Source organism: Thamnophis sirtalis, unplaced genomic scaffold, assembly GCF_051295495.1.
Source record: "Thamnophis sirtalis isolate CommonGarterSnake01/CBP01778 unplaced genomic scaffold, rThaSir2_p1.2 scaffold_7, whole genome shotgun sequence".
Taxonomy (NCBI): Eukaryota; Metazoa; Chordata; class Lepidosauria; order Squamata; family Natricidae; genus Thamnophis; species Thamnophis sirtalis.
Genome location: NW_028261387.1, coordinates 61,024,502 through 61,041,607, shown reverse-complemented (window position 1 = coordinate 61,041,607; position 17,106 = coordinate 61,024,502). Strand labels below are relative to the sequence as shown.

Below are 17,106 nucleotides of genomic sequence, written 5' to 3'. Positions count from 1 at the left end.
TTCCAATGAAGCAAATACACATATAGTACAAGAAAAACAACAACGGTAGTATGGGATTGTTGCACATATATTTTACAGCTTTGCACAGATGTTAGAAAAAGGACTTCTAATATTACAACTAAAAATAATGCTAGCAAAAATTTTGCCTTCTGAAATGATGCACTGGACATTCAATGCATCATTTTATTGGCTTTCTACAAGGCTTAAAACAAAGGAAAATAGGTGCCTTTTCTATGTTGAAACTATAACAGCAACTAATTTATTTACAATTAGTCAAATCCTATGCCATTACTGTTTCTTACATTTGGCTTTTATGCAGCCAGGCCAAAGGTTATGCTTGGTCTGTCTCCATAAACAATTTTGGTCAGTCACAAATTACATATACAGCAGATTTACGTTTTTAACTGCATACAGAAGTGGGAAAAAAACTCAGTGGTATTGAGGAGAAAATAAATCTGATATAATTGTTTCCATGTATGAAGCCCCTTCCTCATACTCTTCAAATTCTTTTCATTATAAGTTACAGAATTAATTAAGCCATCATAGAAGGTTGCCCAAAATATTGCAGTTGGTGATGTAACACGCCTTATCATATGAATTAAACAACTATAACATTCATTCTAAACGTAGCAATGGATACTTGATAGTTTTTTTTGCTAATTTCATTATTTGACTAAAAGAATCAAATGCTGCTATTAATTCAAAGTTGCAATTTTAGATCCCGATATTATTCTTAATATGGTTAGGGTTTCTGAATAATGTTATTTAGAACCTTGTTGAACAATCTGATGTGTGGATATCTAATTGTATGTTCATATATAAGAAAGTGACAGGTGGCCTATTATCAGTTCATTGGCATGAAGTGCTGTCATTCCTTACCAAAACCAGCATTGCCACAAACATGCTCCAGGACTCCTCACTGTGCTTTGAGACAACCTTCAGCACCACTATTTAAATTTCCTAGGATGTGCTAAAACAACATTATACATGACATTTGGGTAGTTCTTATTTCAAGAATTGTTGTTGTAATCATAGTTACTCCATGGCCCTAAGGAACAATTTTGTTCTGGGTCTCTAAATTTGGCGCTGGTTATTTATATCAATGTAACTAATTACTGTTGATTGAGCTCAATAAAACTGAATACAGTCAACACAGATATCTGCTATCAAAAGATTTAATTGGTTATTTCAAACCGACATGTAAATTTCCTCATCCTTCACCTTTGTAGTTCCAAGACACCATTATTTCTCCAGTTTTATACCTATCTCAGTCTCCTTCCTCTCAATTTAGCAGCCTTCTCCTCACCTGATCTTCCTTTCCCAAATGTCTTCACTGTGTGCTTTGCTCCAGCTTTCTATTCAGGATACATTTCTGAATGTATTCAGAACATTCAGGACAAAGTTCGCTTTTCTAATAACTCTCGGGTCCATCCTGTATTGCTCAGAACTGCTTTTCTAGAAGTGACTTAGCAAAAGGTGCTCTGATTGTATTTAACTCATTTTCCTCAGATGAAGTTCACTGAATTCCAATATCCTTTTCAGTTTTTCAGTTTTTTTTAAGTTGCTTTGATAAGGAAAATTATTGTATGCTGAATTGTAGAATTTCCCAAGAAATAAAAGAAAGCAGAGTTCAGAGAAAATACAGAATCTACTATCTTTAAGACCCAGTGTTGATGACGGTGAGTTCAATAGTTTTGAAAAGAAATAAATCAGTTCATGGATATAACATATAAAAGGCTCTGAATAACAGCTAGTCATAAAGCTTATGTGTTATTTTAAGTATCACAGTATCAACTGTTGAAGAAGATTTATAAAATGACAATCGTGGGTTCATTTCCCAATTGTGGGGTTCCAATCAATATCTGAAAGGCCAGTATGAAAATATCAAACTAAGCTAGGTAGGGTTCTATTAATGTTCCCACATTCATTTCTGAATAAAGATTTTCAACAACAAGGCATAGAACAATAACATAATATCACTGGATTATGCATTATCTCTTTATCTCTTATGGAATGTCTTCATAAGGACGAAAGTCTGAAATATTATTTGGAAAACATAGAACATTCTTAATGGTTGGGTTATTAAAAACTAAAACAAATGCAACCATTTTCCTTCCAAATCCACTGTTCATTGGTCAAGATGAACTAATGGAAATATTGCAATTTAACAAAATCTTGTCCATTTGTCTAATAACTTATAAAATGTAATTTCATTAGGCTTCCATTTAAGACACTGAAGGGATAAGATTACCTATTTTATCTTCTTTCTGAGTTTATAATCTTGGCAGGCACATTCAGCTGATAAATTTATTTTGTAAAAAGCGAAGATACATTTTTGTGAGACACACTACCTGAGAGTCATACAGAAGTCTGTAGTTATGGATAAATGTAGTAAGGTATTATCTTGAGAATTCCAGGTTTTTTCCTTCCAAAACGGTAGAAGGAACTCTTGTTCATATATACACAAAAACAAAGATTAAGAAACTCTTCAGGAAAAACTTTGCTTATGTGAATTTGCTTCTTGACATCTAAATGATCTACAGGGGAAAAAGTCTAGCAATAATTGGGAAATACGAAAGCAAAGCAGAAAAATGAATGAATGCAGAAGGGAACCCATAAAAAAACATTTTGGACAGGCTTCCTCGATATGGTATTCTCTAGTTTGGGGATCACACTTCTTGGAATTATGAGGGTTGTAATGACAATACTAGTGGAGGGTTCCCTTATTGAGGCCTTGGGGGAATGTAAATTCAGCAATAAAAAGAAATACCATCTCACTAAATATATGTATAATGGCTATTGAAAATGAAATAAACATGTTAGGTGTTATTAATTTTACAGAAATTAGTTGAAATGGGAATGAATAAAAATGCTATCTGATGTTCACCAGTAAGATATACTGCCAAACTTATGGCTGTACAAAAATGGCCTTAGGATGCCATTCTATAGGCATTTATATTGCAGTAAATCCCACTGAACTCTATGGAAAATATTCCCAAATAGCCCAAAGGCCCCCATCATTCAAAGTAGCCGTAATAGCTAGAGATCCAAAATTAGGAGTAGTCTGTCTACGTAAACGGTATCTAAAAATATACATACTTATTTTTTAAAAAAATCCATGCTTTTTTAATGAATTAAGCTGCAGTTAGGCACTATTTCCCTAGCATTTCCTAATATATTGACTTGACATTGGTTAGGGAAGTAGATGTCTCAGTTGTTATGCATGTCATTCAAAATGACACATCCCAATTTTTGGCAAATTGGCCTCCCAATTTAACAAAACAGAAAAAAATATATTTAAAATATTCATTAAAACATTTTAAGATACTTATATCAGACAATGCAATTTTCATCCCTAATTTTACAACTTAGTTGAACTTTCAAAATACTGTAAGTCTTTTAACATCCTAACTAATTCCTTGAGGATTGAAGACTCCAGACAGGAACCAGTTACATGCTCTGGAAAAAAAAAGGAAAATCTTTTCAAATATAACCATTTTAAAGCTCCCCCCACTCCAACACTGATTGCTTATGATCTATTATCTCCTTTTAATACATCCCAGAACACCTTGGAGGTAAGGATCAATGGAACAGTTTCCATTTTATCCTCTAGCTCTTGCCTTAGACATTGGGGCTGTAAATAAGCATTGATTATTTTTTTGCAACTAAGAATGTTATTTTCATCATTCTTTTGCCCATTAGGGCAATGGGTGGCATCTTGATTAGGTAGGATTTTTGGCTTCCTCCTCCCCTTCTTTTGATGTTGGGGTGGATGGGAAATTATTTAAGCATTTTAATAAAGGGGATGATTAATGGATGCTTAAATCACATATTCTGCTCCATTTTCCATTGCAGGAAATTTCATTCAGTATAATTCAGTATAATTTTGGGGGTGCTAATGACTAAAAAGGAAATTGGAACTTATCCAGTTGAGGGCCTTATCTGATATCTACCACCCTTGCAAGCTGCTCATGCCAAATTATCTCCAGCCAATTATCCAGTTATTCTCCTTCTTTTATGCTTTCAATCAGCTTCTTACCACTACTTCCATCCCATTAAGAATAGATTTGTATTCAATACTGATCTTCTATATAATCAATTCATTTATTTTTTTCTGGGCAGATCAAGCCCTGTATTGTTAAGATGTGCTACTTGCAATTTTACAATCTTTGACACCATATGCTAGTAATGATGTTTTATTATCTATCTCCTGTTTGAAACTGAGTTTTGTATAGAGTTGCTTCTTATGATATGTTTTATAGGAACCAATAGGAGCCAAGGTGGCACTGCAAGCTACTGCTAGATCAGCAGTTCAGCGGTTCAAATCCCACCGGCTCAGGGTTGACTCAGCCTTCCATCCTTCCGAGGTGGGTAAAATGAGGACCCAGATTGTTGGGGGCAATATGCTGACTCTCTGTAAACTGCTTAGAGAGGGCTGAAAGCCCTATGAAGCGGTATATAAGTCTACTGCTATTGCTATTGCTATTGCTATTATAGTTAGGTATTGGAATTATGAAAACTCTGCCAATAGAAACTGAAGTAGTTTTTGTCTGCTAACAAGGCTGTATCCTATTCTGCTTATTCCTTATAGTTTGAGAAGATCTAAAATCATCCATTTATACACCTTTTGTATATATGCAGTATATAAATATTGGATATATATATATATATATATATATATATATATATATATATATATATATATATATATATATATATATATATATATATATATATATATATATGGTTTTAAATTGAACATGTATGTAAAGTATTGACACAATTTTTCTGAAAGATGCTATATCACTGTTAATAAACAATAATGAAATATTATAGCCTATGTCTTATTAAAAGGTTTGAGAAAAAAGTAATGTGGAAATCACTCAAACAAGAGAAACAAAAAGTCCTTTTGGAGGCTTTAGAAAGTGTCAGACTTTTAGTGTCACTCTCCCATGAGAGAGTCCTTGTCCTACATTGCCATCCATTCTTAAGACCAAGAAGATCGCCTTAAAAGTGGTTACAGAGAAAGGAGTGTGTGGGCTCAGGTAGCCATTAAATTATTCCAGAAGAAAATCATATTGGGTTTTATAGGGAAAATATGTTAATTAGATTTAGAAACAATGTGGGAGTTAATGCACTTGATACAAAATTAGTCTACAGTAGGGGTATGCAACTTCTAATGGCTTAAGGGCTGCATCAGGTTTTGCCTGGCATGCCAGGAGTTGTCAGGTAGGATTTGAGGAAGCAGTGTCAGAATTTTTTAGGGATTATATGGGCGCCTTAAGCAATTGAAAGGCTTAAAGTATCTATTTTGCCCTTTAAATCTTTCTACTTTGGGCCTACTCACTAGAAGAATTCTGAGAGTTACAAAAAAAAATGCAACTAAGTACAGGTAGTTCTCAAGTTACAACCATAATGGAGTCTTCCCATCATGGTTGTAACTCATGACATTGTACATCAACTCACAGACAAGATTGATCAATTTTATGCCTTTTTTGTGACAGTCATAATGTAACTTCAGTAATTATTAAGTGAACACCATAGTTGTTAAGCAAACCAATGATTTTTTAAGGGGTGTGGTTTCCACAACTCTGGTATACATAGTCCATTTCTTCTGTACTATTGTAGTGACCAAATTTAAAATCAGTTGCTTTTCAGAGAAAGTCTAGCACTTGAAATTGTTCTTAAAGTAATGGTTCTCCTGCACATGGATGCTAGTTGTTCCCAACTCTAGGGGGCGATGCTCATCTCTGTTTCTAAGCCGAAGAGCCAGCACTGTCTGAAGACATCTCCGTGATCATGTCTTCAGCATGACTGAATGCTGAAGGCACATGGAACGCTGTTACCTTCCCACCAAAGTAGTCCCTATTTTTGTACTTGCATTTTTAAGTGCTTTTGAACTGATAGGTTGGCATAAGCTGGGACAGGTAATGGGATTTCATCCTGTTAGGCGGGGCTAATGATTCAATCCGCTGAACTGCCGACCTTCTGATCGACAAGCTCAGCATCTTAGCCTCTGAGCCACTGCGTTCTTGAAATTGTTCTATAATTATGATTTGAACTGAAGGAAATGTGATTTTTTTCTAACTTTGAAAAAGAAGACATCATCATTTACCTGCAATCCAAACATGCAAAGTCTCTTAGAATCTGGAAGACAAAGTCCTGAGAGTGCTTCCTGTTAAAGATCCCATCATATTCTTATCATATCCTTGCTGCAGATTGAGCCATGGAAGGGAAAGAACAGATAAAATCAAGAGAAGAAGACTTTTTAAAAACATAATTAAAATAAGAGAAATACTTAGATGTATCTGGTGTGGTATATTGAAAAGGATTCTCTACAAACGCTTTTTCAAGTCACTTGTTACATTCAAAGGAAACTTGAGGTTGAACATAAAACTTTACAGTCACTGTGCTATAAAGAATCATACATAAATATTCAAGCAGCTTGTGAAATTTCAAAATACATCAAAGAACTGTACCTCTGCAATTATTTTCTTTAATTTATTATATTATAATTTTGTATCTATAGTTTTTTTAAAAAAATGTTTATTTTATTTTTTTCCCATGGAGATAAGACTACTTGTGTTTCTGAAGCAGTCATTTATTCATGGACCCATAAATGAAACCTACTGTCAGCCCTGGCGGGGCACCTTTTTCTTTGGGTCTTCAGGGCTCCCACATTTAGTACTGTGGGAAAGTGGGAGGGGTTTATTTTACTTGGAACCCTGACACTACTACTTACTTACCTTTCTTCTTCTGCTCCCTCCCTCCCATTACATCTCCAGAGAAACTCTTCGCTCTCTAGAAAATTACACTTACTACAATCCAACATATTGTACATATGAATGGTGAATTTTGGGTTCCACCACAAAACCGCGTTCGACTAAAGCGCGCTCGACGAAACCGTGTAGCTGACGTCATCACAACGCGACAACAGCACGGAGAAAAAAGCACGCTGTAAACGCTAAAGCTAAAATTAACCCCTAAACCTAAACCTAACCCCCCTAAACCTAATCCTAAACCTAACCCTAAACCTAACCCTAAACCTAACCCTTAACCTAACCCTACACCTAACCCTAAACCTAACCCTTAACCTAACGCTAAACCTAATCCTAACCCTTAACCTAACCCTAACCCTAAACCTTAACCTAACCCTAACCCTAACCCTAACCCTAACCCTAACCCTAACCCTAACCCTAACCCTTAACCTAACCCTAACCCTAACCCTAACCCTAACCCTAACCCTAAACCTAATCCTTACCTTAACTTGAATTGGCTTGCTTTCAAAGCACTATTTAAAGCGCCCTTTTTTCTCCGTGGTCGCTGTTGTCGCCCTGCTGATGACGTCAGCGACGTGGTTTAATCGGGCGCGCTTTAGTGAAGCGCGGTTTTGTCGTGGCACGGAATTTTGAGGCTGCATTAAATCTTGACATGCTGAACTTTAAAAATCCCAGTTCCCCTGCCTTATAATTTATCTTTTACTATTTCTCACAGTGCACACCCACATAGTAACTTTACTTATTGAAGTGCATGGTATGCTGGATTCTTTTATAAGAAGTGGGAAAAGACGCCATCTTGATACTTTACCTGTTTTAGTACAGATTGGAGTTCCCTGTTTGACCAAATATCAGATAGCAGCATTCGAGCTGCTTCAGCTGCTTTGGGGTAAGATCTGTAATTAAAAAAAAGAACACCTATAATACACACCCACAAACAGACACCTGTCTCCCCCTCTCCCTCCCTCTCTTCCATCTAAAAGATACCATGCATTTTCGGGATTTAATGTTTTTAAAATCATTGAGGTATGTGTAATTAGCTGACATATGAATTTCCCTACACAAAGACCTGAACGGAGTAGGTATGAGAAGGGGATATTTTTAAAATGTTGATGGAATCATCTTCTGTCAATGAAGCCTAGATTATGAGAGATTGGTGCTTTGTTTCATGCAGTTTTTGAGAAAAATTCTCTTAATCATACATATCAATTCTCTTTATAACTATATCTCAAACCTATGGACAGTGCATTCTCCATGCAGTCATGTAATTGTAAGTCAGGTGCTTAGCAACTCTCATACATTTACAACTGTTGCAGCATCCTGGGGTTGCATGATTGCCATTTGCAACCTCCTCTCCCCTCCCGGCTTTTGACAAGCAAAGTCAAGAGGAAGCTGGCAAGGAAGATTGTTAAATTGTGTTATTTCACTGAATGACCACAACAATTTTCTGTGATAGCCACAGCAAAATAGGTCATGGTTCAGTGATGTCACTTAACAAATGCACCACTGATACATTTTCTGGTCTATCCTGTGGTTGGAGGTTGCGTAGCTATAGTCAACCTCATTATTCAATCCTAGAAGAATATTGTGGGAAGACGGTACAGATAAGACTATTCAATCAGTCCTGTAGTATGTAGAATATATAGTATTTATTGATTAAAATGGCCTTAAAATGGATATGTTATCTAGACAAAAATCATACAGTAAGTGTAAAATACTTCTAAGTCACACCACATGTCAACATTGCATAGTATCATTGTCATGTGCCCCCAGTTGCATATTATTACTCACCCATTTCGGCACAGGCCTACTACATTATTTATCAAACTGCCAGTCAAGTAAGGTTTGGCCATCTGTGGGTTGTACATGATTAAGTTCCTCAGGGCATAGCAAGCTGATGTCATAATGTCTCCATAGTTGCTAGAACCTGGAGCCTGGAGGGCTAGAAGGCGAGTCACATCTGGAAGCACCTGGTGAGCTAAAGCGGTAGAAAGAGACTATCTTTAAATAAAGAATGGAATAAAACTCCTTCAAAATATCTACTCAGGCTAAGATTAGGAGAAAAATCAACTACTCAGATATTGATTAAGAGAGTCTAGTTTTTAATGAATGTAAAATTATAATGTAAAAAGGACTGCAGCATATCAGCATCGGGTAGTGATGAAATTTGTGTAGATTTCCTGATAAATATATATTTGGCCCATAAAAATGAAGCAACATCATTTCAGGTGAAAAGTAGCACAGCCCAGAAATATCAGTCAGTCAGTCTTCCCTCATTTGTATTTCCATTTCACAACTCATTTAATCTTGAACCCCATAATACTGATGAATAAATGATTTGTTGTTGTTGCTAGTTACGAAGTCATGTCCGACCCATTGCAACCCCATGGACAATGTTCTTCCAGGCCAACCTGTTCTCTACCATCTTCTGGAGTCTATTTAAGCTCATGCCTACAGCTTCAGTGACTCCGTCCAGACATCTCATTCTCTCTCATCGCCTTCTTAGAGCAAGTATTAATATGGACAACTAGGAAAGCTACCAGAGGAGTCAATCCTTTTATGTTGCTCACCATATGTGTCAAATTTGCAACACCCAACATTCCCAGCCAGTGTGATTGAGGAACTCTGGGAATTGTAACCCAATAACAAGATTACAGGTTGAGGAAAGTTAACAGGTTGAGGGAAATTTCAACTATTAAAGCATTATTATAAAACAGGAAATGTGATACCTATTTAATTAGAGTTGATGTTTTTAAAAAAATAAAAAACTCCACAGAAAGATATATTTATAAAAGTTCAACATCTTAATTATCTGTAACATGAGGGTTTTTGCATTGTGGAAGGAAAAGGTGATGGGGATGATATATCAAGAGTCCCATGGAGTACAAAATAATGCCTACCCATGGTTTTGTGGAGAATAGAATGTCGAGACATGTTGCTCAGTAAAGATGTTCCAGATCGGACAACTTCAGCATTGTTGGATTGCAGGAGCCGTGCTATGCGGGGCAGCCCTTTCTCCTTTAAGGCAATTATTTGGCTCATTGCATTTGACATCTAGAGGACAAAACAAAATTACATCTGAAACAAGGAGACTTCAGGATTCCTTATTGCCAGAAAATCATATTAAAAAACAACAACTCATTAGCCATTTTATTTTTGCTGATTTCTAGGAAAAGCTAAGCTAGACCAGGTCTGTTTCTGCACATCACTCACAAGTATCTAAGTTTGGGTATTGCCGTTTATAGTTCGTTACCAGAAGAAGAAACAAATGTGTTCTTTGATAACAAACTGTCTATGACAAAGTTAGATATGATATACAAAAGGGAATCCTCCTTAAGAAAAAGTTAAAGCATAAATCCTTAAAAATATGGCTTTGCTTAGTCCTGGAGTTCCAAGGGCTGGAACACACACCCTGGGCAAGTCCTCTTTTTTGTACTGTGTCCCCAACAGGGGTGGGATTTACTTACCTTCCCTACCAATTCACAAATGTGAGCGCACATCTCATCTACGCATGCGCACCACTTTCTGTGCATGCGCAATGCTTGTGCATTATGTGGGGATGGGTGGGCAGAGCCCGAGAGAACCAGCTGAATACCACTTCAGCCCCAAAAATAGTTTTGAGGGCACTTTTGTACAAATGCCCTCTAATAGTTGTCCACAGTTTTCTCTGCAAACAGATCTTATGAGGAGTTATTTTTCAGTAAACAGTAAACACATATGAGCCACTTATTCACACACAGCCACCAAACAGGGAGAATAGAATAGGCCCACACAGAGAGCACATGACATCTTTGTTAGTTTATTCCTTCAACCTGCAGTTGGGTTTAAAGTAGGTAAGATTACAGGTATTGCACAATTAATGATCACTCGCTCAATGACTTTTAAAATTATAATGCCACTGAATGAAGGTGGTATTACCAATCCTCCCATGTCCTGGCCATGCCTATGCCCCTAGGGTCACATAATAGCAATCTGGGGCCTTAGCAACCATTTTGCACTTACAAGAACTGAAGCCTCCAGTGACCATAATCACAATTTAAAGCCTTCTCTGCCAGTTTCTCACAAGCAAAGTAAATGGGAAACTGTCAGGGAAAGTCACAAGTTACTCAGGCAAGATTCCCTCCCAGCCCTCCATGCTCAAACCATGCCTCATCAGCCCATGTACATTCTCATGCATCCTTCCCCACAGAGCATTAGAAGCCACCTAAAATACTTGCTTAATGACTCACAATCCTCCCTTAACAATGGCCCATGGCGATTGTTCAGATTGTCATTGTTAAACTAAGTTTGCAACTGCATTGCTTTATGACAGAAATTCTGGTCCCGGAAAGACGTTGCTACAATACGACATGCAATCTTGGGGCTCCAGGATTGCTGTCAATATCTCTGTTGCTGGATGATCCTTTTTGGATCTAAACTGTTCTGAAGGAACGGTGATAGAGAAGGCATGTCCTGCTGATCTCAGGGGCATTGCAAAGCCTCTGATTGATCCAGGGAAAGCTCTTTTTGCCGGCTACAAGAGAAGCAGCCATGGCTGCAGAAGGTTGGGATAGGCCCCTGAAACGGAAGCAGAACAGGAGAGACAGTGTGTCGAAATGGTGAGAAAAATCTTTATTATTAGAGAAGAGAAAACCCAAAAGACTTAGAGTTAAAATAAAATTGAAGATAAAAGAAAGTAAGCAGCGAATTAACCCTGGTTTAAAACTATCGTATTATGTTTTCCACTTTAATTTTGTTTGTTTTCTATGGATGGACTTTCTACAAATGCCTCTTACTTTTAAACTGGACTGGTCTTTTTTTCCCTTCTTCCTCTATACTTTTCCCATTTTTTGTATTCGTGGATTAAAAGTCTCTTTCTTCACAAGGCTCGGCCGGATCGTAATCTTTAAACATTTTTTTTTCTCTTCCAGAGTTCGGAGCTTCGTCTTAACTCTGTTTCGGAGGCTCGAGATTTCTATTACAAGACTTTGAAGGCGGGACTTCCTGATTCACTTGGAAAAGAGGAGAGACAAGCTGAAGGAGAAGGCAAGCAACAGACCACATGGCTGCAAGATGGAGGGGGTAGCCTTTCCTCCCTCGGAGAAGCAGAAAAGCGGAGATCGAGGAGTTAGACATTTTAAAATATTTGCCAAAGTAGTGGCAATGTTTATAACCTGGAAAAATGGTGCAATTTGAATAAGAAAAGGAACTAATATTGCAAAGAATTATTCTAGAAATTCAAAAAGTCTTAATAATCACAGAGAGAATTGAAAAGAGACTTGAAATTATAGATCAAAATACAGAAAGTACGGAGGGAAGAGTTGAGAATACTTATAAAACAATGATGAAATTTGAGGACAGAGTTCAAAAAACCACAGAGACATATGAAAGTCATAACAAAATTGTTGACACTGACAGCAAATCGAGTGTGGAGGGAAATTATAAGTGCGAAATATGGAAAGGAGAGATCAATGAACTGGAACGCTATATCAGATGTTAAAACATAGATGAAGAAAGAGGAGAAAATTTGACAGAAACAATGAGAGTAATCTCTGCAGAAGCACCAGTGATAACAAAAGTGAAGCTGATGAAAGAAACAGATGGAGGGTTTCGAATCCTTATAAGATATGCAATGAACAACAAGTTGTCAAGAGAAGTCCACATAAGACTTATCAAGAAAACACTTAGAATACAGATTCTACAAATGGCAAGAGATATTGGACTGCACTATTTCTGGAAGGATACAGGATGATGAAATGAAATGTTACAATAAAATGTAGTTTAATATAGTTAAACTTTGAGTACTATGTATAAGACAAAGTAATAATAGCTATCGTCAAATAAGTGATCAATAATGATAATAAAGCATTTATATATACTAGATTGATAATATGAAATTTTATATAAACTGTAAGTGAGGATGATGGAGATAATGTTGAAAAACCTTTTTAAAAAAGATAAATAATTCCCTATAGAAGAGAATATAAAAATGTAATATCATTGGATGATTTCAGGATGATGTAATGAAACACCATAATACAAATTTACTTCAAATTTAATATGCCATGTAAAAGGATGTAATAATAGTTATCCTTAATGGATGTTTAACAATTATAACAATTTGTATACATGTATATTAGATTGATGATACTAATAATGGAAAAAACATGGAATTGAAAATTATTAGAGAATGTTATCAATGCTAAAATAATAGAATGATTTAGAATAGGATATTAAAAAATTCTTTATTATCGGATATATTGAAGATGATATAATGAATCATTATAATATAAATGGATACATATTTAAAATATTTTGTTTAAAATGGAGAAACAATAGTGATAATCAAACAAATGAAGTATAATAATGTATACAAAGATACTTGATTGACAATATGTGATTTTTGATAAAGCTCAAGTGATGACTATGGAAAGGACGGAGAAAGTCTTGTGACCAATCAACACACTATGCAGTTGAAGGGGTTTTTATGTTGTATGTTTTGTGTGTTTGTGTTTGTTTGAAAATAAAAATTTTATTTTAAAAAAAGAAATTCTGGTCCCAATTGCCACTGTAACTTGAGTACTACTTGCATGCATACATTGGTGTAGAATTTAAGGCTTAGAATTTAAAAATTAGTATGTATCATTAACGCTTCTAATTTCTATATAATTCATTATTTCCTTATTTTACTCTCTTAGAGTACTTATTCTTTTAAAGATTTTGTTAATAAAAGAGAAAAGAAGATGTTTTTGTTTTGTGGTGAACTTTGTTTTATAACTTCTTTGCATGCACATTAACTATTCCATACATTGAAGCAAGTAAAACTCATTAAGTCCAAGTAACATATTACAAGTGGACGACTATATCACAAAATTAATTGAAGAAAAGGTGAATTTTACCACTTTGATCTGAGAAAAAATGCAGTCTTTTTTTAAAGACTGGAATCCTTAAATGGAATTTTTGCTGAAGGAAGAAAACACTGACATTATAATTTTGGGATTAAACGAGATTAAGAGGTTAGGGAAAAATATAAGTGTATAATTATTCATTAGAAAGAAGACCAGAAGACATTTGTATATTTTTTATTTTATTTTTTCAATTTATTTTTTCTCTATTTTTTTATTTTCTATCGTTGCTCTTGCTTGTTTGGTATATTTTATTGCACTGAAATTTTTTTAAGGATTTATCTTCCTAATTAAGATTTGGCTAATACCAAATGTTTTCTCTGATGGAAGAAGTTTGATCATATCAGAAGTATTAACTTTTATCAGTAGAATAGAGTAGAATTCTTTATTGGCCAAGTATAATTGGACACACAAGGAATTTGTCTTTGGTGCATATGCTCTCAGTGGACATAAAGAAAAATAAAATAGAATACATTAATCATGAATCATAAGATACAACACTTCGTGATAGTCATAGGTTACTAATAAGCAATCAAATTATACTAGGAAACAAATAAAAATATAATTGTAAAGATATAAGCAACATGGTTATAGACATAAGTGGGAAGAGATAGATACTAGGAAGAAAGAGAAGAATAATAGTAATACTGTTTTAGTAGATAATTTGACAGTGTAGATTGATTAAACAGAAAAAAATGAGTACATCCTTCAGATTCCAGTGGATTTGGATTATCCTCTAAATAAATGTATTTTTCAATAGAAGATAATATTGTAGTTCAGGGTAGAACCGAATGCCACAGATGCTCTCTAAGGTTGAATGTTTGCTTCAGTGGTGGCATTCAAATAATTTAACAACTGGTTCTCTGCCCTAATGATTTCTTCCGACAACCAGTTCACCAAACTGCTCAGAAAATTAACAACTGGTTCTTCCGAGCTGGTGCGAACTGGCTGAATCCCACCACTGGTTTGCTTGTAGGTATTTCATTACCTGACTAGGTAACATCATCAGTGCAGGGGCTAATGAATAGTAATAAAGAATAACCAAATGTCTTCAAGCAAACACCTAAGCTCAGAGAGCACTAAGAACTCACAATTTCATTTTTCTGACAGTTTTATTTTCTTCACAAGAAGGAAATAGAGTGTTTTCCCTAAAACCCAACCAAGCATGTAAGGGAAAAGTATAATAGTTACCATTCCTCTGCTTGCAGTCAGATTTTGCAGAGCTCCAGCACATGCCTCCAGGGTGGCATCCTTTTTGCTCTTTTCCATTAAAGACAGGTAGGTACGGATGGCATCAGAATGGTACAGCCAGCTGGAACCTTTAGGTTTATAGTCCTCTTCAGGAAGTGGTAGATTATATTCATCATACTAAGGATAAATCAAAAGGAAAATCTAAAACATTCAGATTGTGAAAAAGGCCCACATTTTATCACCCTAATTTATCATTTTACCTTGCTAATTAAATAAGGTACAAAATGTGGCTCAATAGATTTGTGCCATCATGGCACAAGCTTACAGAATCTTATACAATTGGCACACTTGGATAAAATACTGAAAACATATAGAGATATTGTTTGACAGATATCTGTTTTTCTAAAACACCATTTATACTCTTTTACAATCATCAGAACTGAATTTGTTCAGTGGATCAGGTTCAAATTTAAAAATAAACATTCAGTAATTCTGATAATTGCCCAAATTAATGCATTTGACAATCTTGCCGCAGGAATTGATGGAATCTAGTTGAGATAATCAATCTTTCATCAGGTTTCAGTGACTTCTTTAAGGTTTTGACATTTTTATATGAATTTTCATGAAATTGAGGACATCTTGGGTGAGATTTCATGAAGAATGCCAAAGGTGCATGACATTTGGTAATATCATTAAGCTTCAACAATTCATTAAAATATTTTGAGGGGAAAACAAAGATATGAGAATTGAACAATTGCTCTGACACCTGCAACTGCTAGTGAAGGTGGTTTTCCCATTCTAGAGAAGGGATGTAGGATACCTATCTTTATTTCAAAGAAAAGGGCATTCACTTGAATGGCACTCTCTGTAAATGAATGCCTCACATCTTACCTCTAGCTTTCCTCTGTTGTTGAAGCAGCCTGTCAAACTTTTGTCCGTGTGAGTGTTCCTGGCCAAGTGGTTAAGATGAGTGTATTTATTTGGCACTTCAGCATCCAGGCGGTAGGACAAATTATGAAGAATACAGATACAGTTCTCCACAGACTATAAGAATAAAAATAATTAATTATTTATTAGGGCAACACATTTGTAATTACATTACAATACAATATAATTGCATTACATTTGCCATCATTGTTTTGAATATAGACAGGGTTACATATTATTGCGCTATCTTGCTTTAGTAAGATAGCACTAATTTGTAATTACATTACAATACAATATAATTGCATTACAATACAATGTAATTGCATTACATTTGCCATCATTGTTTTGAATATAGACAGGGTTACATATTATTGTGCTATCTTGCTTTAGAAATTAAACTTTTTCCTCAGTTTTAAATTCTATTATCCCTACAAAAGGTCTCCCAGTGAATTGCCATAAAGATTCTTCCAGAAAGAAGATGAGAAAAATATTACAGAAACCATGTGTTTCTGGAAATGCTTAACACAAAAGGAATTTGTAACAGTTGTCTGAATTGTTTACATAAGGACAGAAATGGGAAGGTAATGAAAGCAAAATGATTCTAAGATTATGAAGAAATTAAGTTTTGGAAATAATAAATCAACAAAGGCTTAAAAAGTAATGAGACTAGTACTGAGTGTGTTTTTAGAGCAAAACCTAATGGTACAGATAGTCCTTGACTTGTGACTGTAATTGAGCCTGGCAATTACAGTAAAATAGATAATCTCATGACCAACCTGATTTTATGACCTTTTTTGCAACCATGTTTAAGAGAACACCAAAGCAAGCACTACAATCATTAAGCAACACTGTATTAATTAAGCCAATTCATTGCTTGCCATGGGCAGTTTTTGTGAGAAACTGAAGTAAATGCTAACATCTGGCAAAAACATTGTAAATTGCAATCACATGACCGCAGAACTCTGCAAATAGTTGCTGAGTACTCAAAAGACAGTCATGTGACCCCGGGGACAGCCATCAGAACTACGGAATGTTCCAAAAATACCATATCGGGGATCCATCACAACTTCAAACAGTCAATAGATGATTAATCATAGGTTGACAACTACCTGTATTCCAAATGTATAATATATAGAATTTGGTAAAAATGAACATTTCTTTTTTTTCCTATTTACATTGTTACACAACAGGGTTTTGTGCTTTCAATGATTAAGCTACCATCTTACAAGAAATTTGGAAAATGAAGAAACCCCTCTGAAATTGAACAAGGATCTTGCTAAAGTGCAACTCCAAAGGTGAAAGACACCTTGACTGGATCCAAACTAATT

General features: G+C 35.3%; 1 protein-coding gene across 1 annotated transcript in view; it reads right to left on the bottom strand.

Moving 5' to 3' along the window:
- Positions 1–1,549: 1,549 nt before the first annotated feature.
- Positions 1,550–17,106, bottom strand: part of PKP1 (plakophilin 1) — a 48,341-nt gene continuing 32,784 nt past the window's right edge. The window contains exons 8-14 of the mRNA XM_014053928.2: positions 15,743–15,895; positions 14,852–15,028; positions 9,677–9,830; positions 8,568–8,754; positions 7,588–7,672; positions 6,116–6,212; positions 1,550–3,459 (exon numbers count right to left, since the gene is read on the bottom strand). Coding sequence (XP_013909403.2) covers positions 6,141–6,212; positions 7,588–7,672; positions 8,568–8,754; positions 9,677–9,830; positions 14,852–15,028; positions 15,743–15,895 — 828 coding nt within the window. The 3' untranslated portion in view covers positions 1,550–3,459; positions 6,116–6,140. The remainder of the gene's footprint in view (positions 3,460–6,115; positions 6,213–7,587; positions 7,673–8,567; positions 8,755–9,676; positions 9,831–14,851; positions 15,029–15,742; positions 15,896–17,106) is intronic.